General features: G+C 46.5%; 1 protein-coding gene across 5 annotated transcripts in view; it reads left to right on the top strand.

Moving 5' to 3' along the window:
- The first annotated feature begins 4554 nt into the window (after window positions 1-4554).
- Window positions 4555-15315, top strand: part of TRIM14 (tripartite motif containing 14) — an 84760-nt gene continuing 73999 nt past the window's right edge. For all 5 annotated transcript variants that reach the window (XR_008504573.2, XM_054501415.2, XM_054501414.2 and 2 more), the window contains exons 1-2: window positions 4555-4877; window positions 13926-14021. Coding sequence is in view for 4 of the 5 variants with exons in the window: in XM_054501415.2 (XP_054357390.1) it covers window positions 4671-4877; window positions 13926-14021 (303 nt within the window). In the remaining variant the exon portion in view is untranslated. The remainder of the gene's footprint in view (window positions 4878-13925; window positions 14022-15315) is intronic.

Genomic DNA, 15315 nt, shown 5'->3' with positions numbered 1-15315 from the left:
TACCAAAATTAGGCAGGGCGTGGTGGTTCTTGCCTGTAATCCCAGAACTTTGGGAGGCCAAGCTGGGCGGATCTTCTGAGGTCAGGAGTTCAAGACCAGCCTGGCCAACATGGTGAAACCCCGTCTCTACTAAAAATAAAAAATTAACCAGGCATGGTGGTGCATGCCTGTAATCCCAGCTACTTGGGAGGCTGAGGCAGGAGAATCGCTTGAGCTTGGGAAGCAGAGGTTGCAGTGAACCAAGATCACTCCACTTCACTCCAGGCTGGGTGACAGAGTGAGACTCCGTCTCAAAAAAAAAAAAAAATTAGCCAGCCGTGGTGGTGAGCGTCTGTAATCCCTGCTATTCGGGAGGCTGAGATAGGAGAATTGCTTGAACCTGGGAGGTGGAGGTTGCAGTGAGCCAGGATTGCGGACTGCACTACAGCCTGGGTGACAGAGCGAGACTCCGTCTCCAAAAAAAAAAAAAAAAGAGAGAGAGAATAGGGGAAGACTAAGCAAGAAGGCTGTGTCTCCCTTCCCCACACTGTGTTCCAACCAGACAGCTCCCTTCTGTTTTATATGTTGGGCTAGTATGAAAAACAATTCCGCTAGTAAAAAAAAATTTTTTAGAAGTTTGAAAACTAGTGATTTGACCCAAGTTCCTCATTTTACAGGTGGGGAAACTAAGGCCTAGATAGAGGCAAGTGATATTTGTTTCATGGCAGGGCTGGGCTGAGATCCTGCTTTTCTGGGTCTGTCTTTTTGCTGTTTTGGGTCTGATGCAGTTCTCAGCCCACAGAGTAGAAATCTGTTGCTTCTGGCCTCAGCTGTGCCCCAGCTTACTCAGTGACCTCTTGCAAGTCCTGCCCTCTCTGGTCTCAGTTTCTTCATCTGAACAAGGGGTACCCTGGAACAAGCTGCTCTCTGCAGCATCTGCCACCTGAAACCTTGACCTAAGAGAAAACTACCTGTGGGGTGATCTGGGTTTGCTACAGAAACTAACAGACACTGGCAAGGGGTCAGAGGCATTCAACCCAATTCTACAACACAGGCAGGAAGTCAAAACCAACCTTTCCAACCAGAATCAGCCTGATATGGATAGATGCTGTCCCTTATGGAGGGACGCAGACTTCAGAGCTGTGCCCATGACTGCTGACTGCCACCACCAAGGCCCTCAGGTACACAGCCTGCCTCCTGCAGGATGATGTGGGCAGATTTCAGCCCTAGTTAACAGAAGAGTCCCCCAGGAGGTAGGGGGCCCCCATCACTGGAGACATGCCAGCAGAGCCTCTGGCCACCTAACCAGGAGGTCTTCTGAAATGACTATACGAGGTAAAGAAGTAGGACCAGATGGTCCCAAAGTTCCCTTCTAGCCTGAAAGCTTTTCTTTGTCCCTCGTTAGTGAATCTGTGTTCTGAGCCCTACTCTAAAGTTCAGTGGTCAATACAATAGTCCACCAAGAGACTGGGAATGATTAGAAGTGAAATTGGTCCCTCCTTACCAAGGAGGGGCAGATGATCTCCATTGCACAGGGCAATTAGATTCTGGAGCTGAGGTGGGGACTGCAGGAGGCCACCTAGTCTGGTAGGTTTCAACCCAAGCTGTGTACATTAGAATTCCCTTGGGAGCGTGCAGGAAATACAGATGCCCAGGCCACATTCCAGACCAACTGAAGCTGAATCTCCAGAGTAGGGCCTGTATGTTCATATAAGCTCCACGGGTGATCTGCAGTACAGTGAAGATGGAAGACTGCATGTGTACCTATTTGCAATAAAGATGAAGAGGACAGCAAGCTTCAGACAGGAGCTGCAACTCAACCCAGATCTCTTAAGTCCTGGCTGGTGGCTCCTTAGAAGTCCCGAAGTGTTGTCGCAAGCCCTCCCTCAACATCTCTGGGAGCCGCAGCTGCAGCACGATGGGGGTTCAGTGCCCCCGTTTGCCCCTTACCCAGCTGTGGTTTATTCTGCTTGTATGTCTGCACAGGCCAGATGCTCATGTTCCTTGCCTTATTCTCCATTTACTCAGTCACTGGGGCTCACTCCCGTCTGATGCACTAGCCAAGATTGCCTTAGTGTGCTCCAGAACAGAAGGCCAAATCCCAGGCATTGTCAGGGCAGCAGAGCTCTACAGGATAGGCTTACCTTTCCCACCTGTGTGGCTAGCACTTCACAGTTCACAAATTCCTCCCACCTCCACTCAGAGAAGTGAAGAAACATCATGCCACGGTCACTGACTGCCAAGCGGTAGAGGTGGGGTTGCATCCAGAGAGCTTCCCGGTATGCCTCTGCACAGCGCCATTCCTTGGCCAGCTCCCTCCACCCCAAGGGACCCAGACTGCACACTTAACAAACAGGACACAGGTGTCTTTGAACAAACTTTTTTTTATTATTATTTTTACATCTAGAATAAATTATTTAAATTATTTCACAGCAAGGGAGAGGGATAGGTAATTTTTATCAGATATTTTTTTAAACCATCTGTTTTTTAAATTACGTTTTTGTTTATGTTCTTGAGCTGATGCAGTGGAACTTGCCTAGCACATACAGGTCCCAGCCAGTTGGCAGAGCATGCTCTCATCTCCTTATTCCATACCCTGGGCGTCCCCTTTCTGTTGACTCAGGAACTTTCTGAGAATGAGGACAGCACTAGGAGATGAGCTTTGGCGGGTATCCACCTTAACGCTACAATAATTGTGCTTCCTGGAACAAAACTTGAGATTGTATCATAGAAGGAAACAGGAAGTCAGAAATCAAATCTATGCTTTTAATTGAAACCGTGCCTGAAACAGTTTGAATGATTGTTTTAATGTTGTTTCTGAAATTCCTTGTACCTTTGTGAAAAATAATAATAATAAATAAAAGTGAAAATAAATAGATGTGGAATGTGCAATGGAAATAATGTAACAAAATAATAAACATCTGGCCATTTTACTACAAGGAGCTTTCCTTTTCTTGATTTGTTCCACAAATACCAATTGACTATCTACTGTTGGAGTCAGACACCAAGCTGGAAAACAGGCAGAACAGTCTTTGCCCTCTCCAGTTTTCAGTCATGGCTGCGGGAATGGGGAGGGCCAGGATAGGGAAAGCATAGGCTGTTCTGGAAGGAGAAGCAGGGAAGGCTTCCTGGAGGAAAAGATAGTAAGGTAGAAACCTGCAGAATAAGTTGGAATACTCAGGGCAAAGGGCATTTGGGAAGAGGAATGTTCCAGGCAGGGTAAACTGCACGTCCCCCAGTCTTGAAAAAGCACGGGGTGGAGCATAGGCAGGGCAGGGACCAAGGATCTTAAGAAAGAGCTAAGGGCTTTATAAGCGGAAGTCGAGACTTGAGCCTGGGGGGCAACTGGAATTTGGGGTGGCGGTGTGTGTGTGAAAGTTGTCAGTACCAAAACAGAGTCACTTACATGAAAATCAAACTAAATGGTGCTCCTGTAGTCCCAGCTACTCCAGAGAATGAGATGGGAAGATCACTTGAGCCCAGGAGTTAGAGGCCGCAGTGAGCTATGATCGCACTATTGCACTCCAGCCTGGGCAACAGAGCCAGACCCTGTCTCAAACAAACTAAATGGTGCTGGGAGGCCATGAAGTGGGGGGGCCCTCATCAACGATTTGCCTGGTAACAGGAACTATTATTGCAAGAGATTCCACCAAACTGCAGCCTTGCACAAAGAACCACAACCTTGCACAAAAGCCATGATATGAGGACATCTGCCCAGCAACTGCCTGTTCAACTTTTGGACTGAAGTCACCTGTATTAATTCTTGTAACCAAGTATTACTATTTTTAAACGATCTGGCCGGGCGCGGTGGATCATGCCTGTAATCCCAGCACTTTGGGAGGCCGAGGCGGGCAGATCACGGGGTCAGGAGATCGAGACCATCCTGGCTAACACGGTGAAACCCCTTTTCTACTAAAAATACAAAAAATTAGCCGGGCGTGGTGGCGGGCGCCTGTAGTTCCAGCTACTCGGGAGGCTGAGACAGGAGAATGGTGTGAACCCGGGAGGCGGAGCCAGTGAGCAGAGATCGCTCCACTGCACTCCAGTGCACTCCAGCCTGGGCGACAGAGCGAGACTCCGTCTCAAAAAAACAAAAACAAAAAAAAACCCACCAATATATGCAATCCTCCTTGTTTTGCCTTTAAAAGCCTCTGCTTTACTCCGCGCCCCCACCCCTTGGGTGCCATGGCACATTTATTCCCGAATTGCAATCCTTCTGCTCAGTCCGAAATAAACTCAATTGGAGAATCTCTGTGTCCTTATTTGAGGTTGACGAGGTATCTTACTGTTGTGGGAATGATTATCTTTCCCGGGAAAAGGGCAAGAGAGGATCAAGGGAAAGTGAGAGGAGCACCCCCGGAAGGTCACCGCCAACTTTGGTCCCAACATCAGGGCTGCAGTTTTCTGGACGTTACTGGACCAGCGTCATTAAGCAGGAAGCCCACCCTCTCCCAGCTGGCTCATTAGGAGCTTCCCATTTCTGCTAGGGCCACCTCCCGGCCTGGGCGGGCAGAGGGAGCACCCTGCTGGTCGGAGGATGCTCCGAGGCCCGACTCTGCTCCCGGCGGGCTGTCATCCTCCTAGCGGCCGGCCAGCTGGCCTGCCTGGAGCCGCCCCGCCCACGGCCGAGGTTTCGGTTTCCCTTGGGAGCCCCGCCCCGTGCCCCGGGGAGCCGGAGGTGGCGGAGATGAATGGCGGGCGCGGCGGCCGGGAGCCGGACCCCTGGGGGGTCGGAGCTTGTCGAGGGATGCGGCTGGCGCTGCCAGGAGCATGGCGACCGCGTGGCTGAGCTCTTCTGTCGCCGCTGCCGCCGCTGCGTGTGCGCGCTTTGTCCGGTGCTGGGCGCGCACCGCGGCCACCCGGTGGGCCTGGCGCTGGAGGCAGCGGTGCACGTGCAGGTGGGGACGATAGGGACGGGGTTCGCCGCGCGGGAGTTGGGGGAGCCAGCCCAGGCATAACGGCCGAGGAGGGGGCGTGCCTGGCCGTGGCCAGTGGCGGGTTACAACCTGGAAACCAAAGGTGCCCCGAGGGCGTCTAAGCGGTCGACCGAAAGTTCAGAGCGGGAGTCTGAGACCCAAGGAAGGGCAAAGGCGAGCCAAAGCCATCAGTTGAGCTTCAGAAAAGGTGGGTTTAGGAGTGAGAGGTTGGGACCCCAGGCTGGTACCCAGATGTCCTTGACCGTGTCCACCATGGCCGATCCACCACACTGCCATTGGCCTGGAAGACGGTCTGCCTTTTAGTTAACAGAGGTACAAACTCTCCCTCTTAATAAACAGCCCTGTGTAGCTCAGAAAGCCACACAGACATCTCAGGTTTACTTAATCTGCAGTCCACAGAAAGGGCCTGTGAACTTTGAGCTGAGGACAGCCTGACTGCCCTGGGAGCAGCCTCAGCTGTCACTACCTACCTCCTCTCCCCTCCCTGGCCACACAGACACTCCCATTCCTGCTCATGGCAGCCCTGGGTGAGCCATTATTATTACAGCCATTTTATAGGCCACAAGAGGAAGGATCTGGAGGCAGGGGCAGGCCTTGAACCCAGGACTTCATTAGCCAGATGCCCCCAAGAGGGCCATTGTCACCATGGAACCCTCACCCATGCATAATCCTAACAGTGCCCAGGGGCTCTGGGCTCCTGCTCCAGCTTCCCAGCCGACTTGTTCTGTGGCTCCTCTCAAATCCTTATCTCTCTCTGGGTTTCATGAAGCCTGGGTGAGGTAGGCCCTCCTGTCTGACAGATATTGATCCTACCACTTGTCTCCAAGAAGTCTTCTGTGATGAACTCAGCCCCATCGTGAGCCTTTCTCCGGTACTGCATGACTCCAGACCACCACATTGTGACAACCTTGGAACTCCAAGGTGAAAAGGGGATCATGGGGGAAAATCCAGTGGAGTCGTGGGCTCAAGACCTGTCCCTGTCACCAGACCCTTCCTTTTTTTAACGTATGAAATGGCTGTAATTATAATAATGGCTCCTTGAAAAACTGTTATTCAGAATTAACAAGGCTGCTTTCCACAGATCTGGCTCAAGAGTCTCACCCATCCATTTGTCCATCCCCCTACCCACTACCTACTGTCAACTTGAAGTAATAAGATTCAGAAAATATGATTAAGTACAGAGTTTATCCAAGCCTAAAGCTTGAGGATGGCCAACTAGGACCATAGATTCAAATTTCTGTGACTATCCACTCTGATTAGCAGCAGTTACATATAAGTTTTTAAGGAAAAAAGAAGAAGCAGTTCCTAAATTGTTTACCAAGAATTTACATTAAAATGACATAAGCAGTCAGGCACAGTGGCTCATGCCTGTAATCCCAGCACTTTGGGAGGCTGAGGCAGGAGGATCACATGAGGCCAAGAGTTCGAGACCAGCCTGGCCAACATGGTGAAACCCTGTCTCTACCAAAAAATATGAAAATCAGCCAGGTGTGGTGGTACACATCTGTAATCCCAGCTACTCAGGAGGCTGAGGCATGAGAATCGCTTGAACCCGGGAGATGGAGGTTGCAATGAGCCGAGATCACGCCACTGCACTCCTGCCTGGATGACAGAGTGAGACTCTGTCTTAAATAAATAAATAAGTGAAAAAGAGAATCTCTATGGCAGAACAACACCAAAACTATTCCACTGGAGAGTCAACTAAAAACATCATGAAGAAAATCCCAAGCCTTCTTTAAAAGCCAGGAATTGGCTTCTAAAACTTTTTCTACAACCTTCCTTGTTGTAGCCAGGAAATAATTCAGGATTTAGTCCAAATTGTAGGAAAATAAAAACTCAAAAACAATGGCCAGGGCTGGAATCTAATAACAGGAATAACTGGTGTGCATAACAGGTGTGCTAAGATTTTCTTCTGAAACATAATTTTTCTCTCTCTAGTTCCCTGTTTTTACCAAAAATGAGTCTTGATAGGACAAATTTACTTGCAAAGTAAGTTTTAGTATTACACTTGGCCTGATCATTTGCATTATTGGAACTTTCATAAGGAATTTTGGAATTGACTTTTTTTTTTTTTTTTGAGACACAGGGTCTCACTCTGTCACCCAGACTAGAGTGCAATGGCATGATCGTGGCTCACTGCAACCTCCACCTCCCAGGCTCAAGCAGTCCTCCTACCTCGGCCTCCCAAGTAGCTGGGACTATAGGCATGCACCACCACACCTGGCTAATTTTTTTTTTTTTTGTATTTTTTTGTAGAGACGGGGTTTCACCATGTTGTCCAGGCTGGTCTAGAATTCCTGGGCTCAAGTGATCCTCTTGCCTCAGCCTCCCAAAGTGCTGGGATTATAGGCGTGAGACACCACGCCTGGCCTGGATTTGACTTTTAAAAGCCTCACAGCTAAAAAGCCAAACCAAGGATTCACCATCAGACTATGCCTGTGATACCCATACACATTGGGTGAATTCTTCTCTTCTCAAGGTCCCAAAATATCTTGAGGTTCCTAGACCTGTCAGAAAGTGACATTCTTTACTTACCACAAGGTCGGGAACCTTGTAAGGGAACTGTGTAGACAAGGACCAAGCCAGTCCAGTCTTTCCAAGGATCTTTTTTTTTTTTTGAGACAGGGTCTCACTCTGTTGCCCAGGCTGGAGTGCGGTGGGGCAATTTTGGCTCACTGCAGCCTCCGCCTCCCAGGTTCAAGTGATTCTCCCACATCAGCTTCCTGAGTAGCTGGAACTACAGGTGTACACCACCACTCCTGGCTAATTTTTGTATTTGTTGGTAGAGATATGGCTTCACCATGTTGGCCAGGGTGGTCTTGAGCACTCTGACCTCAAGTGAACTGCCCACCTCAGTGTCCCAAAGTGCTGGGCCCCCTTTTATTGTATTTTATTTTATTCTTGTTAACATTTTTTAATAGAGGCGGGATCTCACTATGTTGCCCAGGCTGATTTCAAACTCCTGGACTCAAGTGATCCACCTACCTCAGCCTCCCAAAGTGCTGGGATTACAGACCTGAGCCACCAAGCCTGGCCCCCAAGGGTCTTTTTATGGGCTCTGTAAACTTGACTTCAGTTCCTGAAAGCAGTCTGGTCATATATGAAGATATATCATTTCAGTCAAAGCCTTGATAAAATTACCAGTGTCTCCAATGTGGTCTGTTATGAAAGAAAACATATTCTTATTGAACTTATGCAAATAACTATATTGTCATAAAATAAGAATACTCACAAATAGCCAGGTGCGGTGGCTCACGCCTGTAAACCCAGCACTTTGGGAGGCTGTGGTGTGCGGATCAGTTGAGGTCAGGAGTTGGAGATCAGCCTGGCCAATGGTGAAACCCCGTCTTTACTAAAAATACAAAAATTATGCTGGGCGCAGTGGCTCACACCTGTAATCCCAAAACTTTGGGAGGCCAAAGTGGGTGGATCACGAGGTCAGGAGTTCGAGACCAGTATGACCAACATTGTGAAACCTATCTCTACTAACAATGCAAAAATTAGCTGGGCATGGTGGTGGGCACCTGTAATCCCAGCTACTCGGGAGGCTGAGGCAGGAGAATTGCTTGAACCCCAGGAGGCAGAGGTTGCAGTGAGCCAAGATTGTGCCACTGCACTCCAGCCTGGGTAACAGAGCAAGACTCCGCCTCAAAAAGAAAAAAAGAAAAATTAGCCAAGCATGGTGGCATGTACCTGTGGTCCCAGCTACTCGGGAGGCTGAGGCAGGAGAATCGCTTGAACCTGGGAGGTGGAGGTTGCAGTGAGCCGAGATCATGCCACTGCACTCCAGCCTGGGTGACAGAGCAAGACTCTGTCTAAAAAAAAAATAAATTAATTTTAAAAATGAAAATAAAAAAATATACAAATAGTTTGCAAATTTTGGTGAAATCAGGTAGAGAGAAAGACAAATGTTTCAATTTTGCTCACAAAAGTATACTTTATCCAGTTGCTGTGACAAAAGAAAAAATTTTCTTGACTGAAAAACAATATGAAAAGAATCAGCAATGTTTCAAATTTTTAAAATCATAAAAATCACTTTTATCCTCTATCAGTTTAGTCACATGTAAATAATTCTTGCTCTGCTTGATGTTGGGTTAGCAGTCTTCATGAATGCCTCAGGTTTTTATTGGAGTTCTGGAAGCTTTTGCTTAATCCAATGGTATGATCTCTGAAGTTACCAGAAACCTGTATTCAAGAGTACTTGTCAGGGTTTTTTCCAAAAATTTCCTTAAAGAAGAAGCAAATTTTGTAGCTGATTATAAACGACTTTTTTTAAAAGAATCAAAGTAAAATAAAAATTGTCGGCCGGGTGCGGTGGCTCACGCCTGTAATCCCAGCACTTTGGGAGGCTGAGGCGGGCAGATCACAAGGTCAGGAGATCGAGACCATGGTGAAACCCTGTCTCTACTAAAAATACAAAAAAATTAGCCAGGCGTGGTGGTGGGCACCTGTGGTCCCAGCTACTTGGGAGGCTGAGGCAGGAGAATGGCGTGAACCCGGGAGGTGGAGCTTGCAGTGAGCCGAGATTGTGCCACTGCGCTCCAGCCTGGGTGACAGAACGAGACTCTGTCTCAAAAAAAAAAAAAGAATTGTCTGTGGATGATAAAAGGCTTAGAATAGCCACGCTCAAAGATGAAATTGACTAGGATATGTGGTTATTTGTGTGGCGTACACCAGTTTATCATAATAATTACGATAATGATATACTGATAACATATACCAAGACATATCAGAGTTTTAGGAATCTCATACAATTTTGGAACACATTAATAATACACTTTTATAAATATAACTCAAAGAAAGTTAAACATCATTTCTTATTTGACAGTATTTCCCATATGACTTTGACATCCCAAATAAGCCTAATGTGTCTCTTTTGGACTTCCAGGGGTCCTGGTTATGCCCAAGTTAGCTTGGGTCAAAAAGACTTAATTTTTGAATATGAAATTTAATTTTGGGAAGTATCTCAAATATTAAAGGTTTAAAACACTTGATATAAAAATAAGAAAGGTTTAAAACACATGATCAAAATAGAATCACAGGTCACTACAAAATAATGGTAATTAATTTAGCCAAAATGATTATTCAAAGATTTCAAAAAGCAAAAACCACTGATAGAGGAGATTCAGTTCTCAATCAAGAGACCTAATAAAGACAGCATGGCACAAACTCTCCCCAGTTACCTTTTCTCTGCCATTTATGCAAAAGTAAATACATCTTTTACCGTCTCTTATTAATTCTACATTACATTTTTATTCAAAGGAGAAAAACAAGTTTTACTTTTAGGCCAGGCACAGTGGCTCATGCCTGTAATCCTAGCCCTTTGGGAGGCCAAGGCAGGCAGATCACTTGAGCTCAGGAGTTCAAAACCAGCCTGAGCAACATGGTGAAACCCTGTCTCTACAAAAGATACAAAAATTAGCTGCGTGTGGTGGTGTGTGCCTATAGTCCCAGCTACTTGGGGGGCAGAGGCAGGAGGATTGCTTGAGCCTGAGAGGTCAAGGCTGCAATGAGCCAGGATTGCACCACTGAACTTCATCTTGGGTGACAAAGTGAGACCCTGTCTCAAAAAAAGAAAAAAATTACTTAGGTGTTAGTATATTGTCTATCATCCAATCTCAGTCAGCTTTGACTACACAAGACAAGATTTCCATAAACCTTCAATAATCTCTCACCATTTTCTATTAAAGAGCAGATCAATGCTCTGATAAAACCCAGTTGTTACAACACAGGAGCCCAGACTCTGGCCTTACATGAGTGTGCTTTTGATATTAATACTAAAGTTTTAGAAAAACTTATAAAAAATTTCCTTCTAATTTTTTTTTTTTTTTTTGGCGATGGAGTTTCGCTCTTGTTGCTCAGGCTGGAGTGCAGTGGCATGAACTGTCTCATTGCAACCTCCACCTCCCAGGTACAAGCAAGTCTCCTGCCTTAGCCTCCCGAGTAGCTGGGACTACAGGTGCACAACACCACGCCCAGCTAATTTTTATATTTTTAGTAGAGACAGGGTTTCACCATGTTGGCCAGGCTGGTCTCAAACTCCTGACCTCAGGTGATCCACCTGCCTCGGCCTCCTAAAGTGGTGGGATTATAGCCATGAGCCACCACACCTGGCCATTTCCTTCTGATTTTTTTTTCTTTTTTTTGAGATGGAGTCTTGCTGTGTCACAGGCTGGAGTGCAATGGCACGATCTCCACTCACTGCAACCTCCACCTTCCAGATTCAAGTGATTCTCCTGACTCAGCCTCCTGAGTAGCTGTGATTACAGGCACGCGCCACCACACCTGGTTAATTTTTGTATTTTTAGTAGAGACGGGGTTTCTCCGTGTTGGTCAGGCTGGTCTCAAACTCCTGACTTCGTGATCTGCCTGCCTCGGCCTCCCAAAGTTCTGAGATTACAGGCAGGAGCCACCACACCCGGCCATTTCCTTCTCATTTTAATTCCTTCTCATTTTAATTTAATTTTAATTTGATCACATACAAAATGTCTTTTGTGAGATTAATCTTCCACAGACCTTCTAGAATTTGCTTAAATCTTCAGTTTTGTCCTATACTTCCTTTTTATTTTGTCATTCTGCCTTAGGACAAAAATTTACTTCCCTTTTCCCATTATCATTTTGACTACACAAAGTTCTCTCTCATGCAAAAGAAAAATTACTCTCTTTCAACAGTCTTTACCAAAAACACATCTGACTTTCTTTATACACTCTGTAAATAGAATTATTTCTTTTATATCAAGTAGTTTTAATCACATATGTTAACTACAATTTTCACTCTTAGTAACCCAAATTTCCAGTGAAAAACCTAGGAAGTAAGTAATTTTTAGCTGTTTTCTACCAGCATTTGTAGATGAAAATAATTTCATAATTTCTAGAAAGATGGCTCCTCAATTTTTTTTGTTAACAGATCGAAATATATTTAGCTTTTCTATACCATATAAATGATTCAGACATTTTATAATGACCTATTACTTCATTTAACATAACATGATATTAAGTTACTGAAAACAATTTTTGTTTGTTTGTTTGTTTTTGAGACGGAGTTTCACTCTTGTTGCCCTGGTTGGAGTGCAATGGTGCGATCTTGGCTCACTGCAACCTCCGCCTCCTGGGTTCAAGTAATTCTCCTGCCTCAGCCTCCTGAGTAGCTGGGATTACAGGCATGTGCCACCATGCCTGGCTAATTTTGTATTTGTAGTAGAGACGGGGTTTCTCCATGTTGGTCAGGCTGGTCTTGAACCCCCGACCTCAGGTGATCTGCCTGCCTCGGCCTCCCAAAGTGCTGGGATTACAGGCATTAGCCACCGTGCCCAGCCTGAAAACAATTTTTAAAACTATGAAATGTTCATTTATAAACTTTTATCCCATTTACATTTATTTAATTTTTTCATTCTTAAGAATTTTGCCTGAATAGTTCATTAAACAAAGCTAACCACCATCAATTTATTTCTTTGCTAATATTTTCTATAGCCTGTGAATGTCATCCTCCCAAGCAGCTGGAACTTCAGGCATTCTCCATGAAGTTCAGGCGTTCTCTGGCATGCCCAGCCAGGTTTTTTGTTTTGTTTTGTTTGTTGTTTTTTGGTAGAGATGGGGTCTTGCTATGTTGCCCAGGCTAGTTTCAAACTCCTGGCCTTAAGTGATCCTCCCACCTCAGCCTCCTGAGTAGCTGGGATTACAGGTGCAAGCCACCATGCTCAGCTCTTGAATTTCATTACGTAAGGTTGACACTATGAATATTCATTTTGCATCCACATACCCACTTTCCTATCCATTCACCCATTATTCATTCATCCATTCATCATTCACCAAACATCTATTCAGCATATATTTTGGGCCATGAGTCAAAGAATAGATCAGATCCTTCCCTGACCTGGAAGAATTCCCTGGCTGGTTTGGGGGAGAAGCTGGCAGCTCCTGATAATTGGTTTTTTGTTTTGTTTTGTTTTGTTTTTTTTGGAGACGGGGTCTCACTCTGTTGCCCAGGCTGGAGTGCAGTGGTGTAGTGGCATGATCATAGCTCACTGCAACCTCCTGGGCTTAGGTGACCGGCCCCTGACCTCAGCCTCCCAAGGCTACAGGTGCATGCCACCACGCCCAGCTAATTTTACTTTATTTTATTTTTATTTATTTTATTTTATTTTATTTTTTGTGGTAGAGGCAGAGTCTCACTATGTTGCCCAGGCTGGTCTCGAACTCCTTGGGCTCAAGTGATCCTCCTACCTCAGCCTCCCAAAGTGTTGGGATTACAGACATGAGCCACCAAGCCTGACCAGCCCCTGATAATTCTGTTCAATTCAGCAAACACTTCTGGGTCACACCCTGGCCCCTGTGGGGAGTGGGAATGAAGCGAGCCTGCCCTCAAGAAGCTCCTAGTCAATGGGGCAGCCAGATCTGGGTCCAGCAGCTGAGTGTAAGGCCAGCTGTAAGAAAGGCTAAGATGGAGATGAGATCACACCCTTGGGGAAGGGGAGTGCAGAGCAGACTTTGGGGAAAACAGCAATTTCAAAAAGCAGAGATATGGAAGGTGGAAAGATCAGGAAGCATGAACCCCACCAACTTCTCACGTAGTCCAGGGCCAGAGGGTAACAGGCTCCCTGGAATGTATGTTTCATGAGGGCAACACCTGGAACAGGGCCCAGCACATAATAGGTGCTCAGTTAATAATAAGTAGATGCTCTTTCCCAGACCCCAAGCTGTTTGCCTTAAAGTCCTACTTGAAAGGCTGGAAAAGCAAGTCACAAGCAAGACTTGTCCTAGATAAAGTAAAGTGTGAGGAAGGGGTGCAAATCAAGATTTGAGGCATACCTGATGCGGACCTCCGAGGATCAGAGAGGTCCTAGTCCCAGCTCATCCACCAACTTGCCATATGACTTTGGGCAAGTTACCTCACCTTCAGATGCCTCCACTGGAAAAGAATACAAGGGTAAGAGGAGGTGACCCCTGCGGGGGACTGTTATTTGGAAAGTGACAGTATTATGAGTTTTTTCCTAACTCCCTCCTGTACAGAAACTCAGCCAAGAATGTTTAAAGCAGCTGGCAATCAAGAAGCAGCAGCACGTTGACAACATAACCCAGATAGAAGATGCCACTGAGAAGCTCAAGGCAAGTGGACATTTCTTCCTCATACCCATGGAAAGACCCACATTTCCCCCCAGACACAGGGGACCCCCAATACGGAGCCAATGAAAATAAAAACCAACAGCGAAGGGGCAGATGATGAGGCCTGGAGCTTCTATAATTCAGGGTTCTTTAGAAAAAGAACACAAAATTACAGACAAAATTAGGTGCAAGACCAGGAAGGGGCTCTGCAACTGAGGGGCCCTGAGCTCCGGTTTCCTTTGCTTTGTGGCAAATCTCTGGTTCCTTAGTGTCATCTGCCACTCTGTTGGAGGAATTAGCCCATTATCCCAAATTTCCTTAAACAAAGCAAAACATAGCTTAAGGAATATGCAGATATCTCTTTAATTCCACTGCCATGCTGAAAGAAAGCAAGTAGGGTATAGATCTGTTCCACAGATAGGTACTTTCTTCACTCTCCTTTCATAATGATGTTTGAATGGATTCTCTGTGGATTTTGAATAGGAACTTGAGGCTGACGTTGTTCTAAGTAACCATTTTGACATGACAAAGTTGTTGTGTTTTTAGGGCCTCAGGAGCTGGTCATTTCCCCTTGCGTCCTCCGTTGCTCCCTCTCCCTTAAAGTCATCCTCTGTTGCTCCCTCATCCCCCTTTCATCCTCTGTTGCTCCCTCCCTCTTTCATCCTCCGTTGCTCCCTCCTCGCAGTGAGGGCTGGGGTGGGAGGCCCTCCTGGGTCCTGCCCCACTGAGAGCTGGAAGAACCCCTGCTCTGCACTTTGGGAGGCCAAGGCTGGAGGATCACTTGAGCCCAGGAGTTCGAGACTAGCCTAGGCAAGATAGTGAGACTCCCATCTCTACTAAAAATAAATAAAATAAAATAGTCAGGTATGATGGTGCACGCCTGCAGTCCCAGCTGTTTGAGAGCCTGAGGTGGGAAGATCGCTTGAGCCCTGAAGCTTGAGACTGCAGTGACCTAGGATCACGTCACTGCTCTCCAGCCTGGGCAACAGAGCAAAACCCTATCAAAAAAAAAAAAAAAGGAACCCCTGACTGATTCACACAAGAGGAAGAGTGGCTCTGACCATGGGAGAAGCTGGCACCCAGTTTCTCCTGTGACCAGGCCAGGCCGCAGAATTGGCTTCCACATTTGCCTAAAGTCCATTCTCCGTCAGGTGTCTTCATGACAGTTTGCCGGTACCCTGAAGACGTTTGTAGTTCACACCTGTGGCCCCAGCTTAATAGTGTCTCTCATGTCTTCACGAGCAGAACTCTGGGCTAGGAGATAAGCAGTACCAAAGGATTTAGAAAGTGAAAGCTG

This window comes from Pongo pygmaeus, chromosome 13 (genome assembly GCF_028885625.2).
Source record: "Pongo pygmaeus isolate AG05252 chromosome 13, NHGRI_mPonPyg2-v2.0_pri, whole genome shotgun sequence".
Taxonomy (NCBI): domain Eukaryota; kingdom Metazoa; phylum Chordata; class Mammalia; order Primates; family Hominidae; genus Pongo; species Pongo pygmaeus.
Note: the sequence above shows the minus strand (reverse complement) of the source record. Positions and strands in the feature narration are given on the sequence as shown.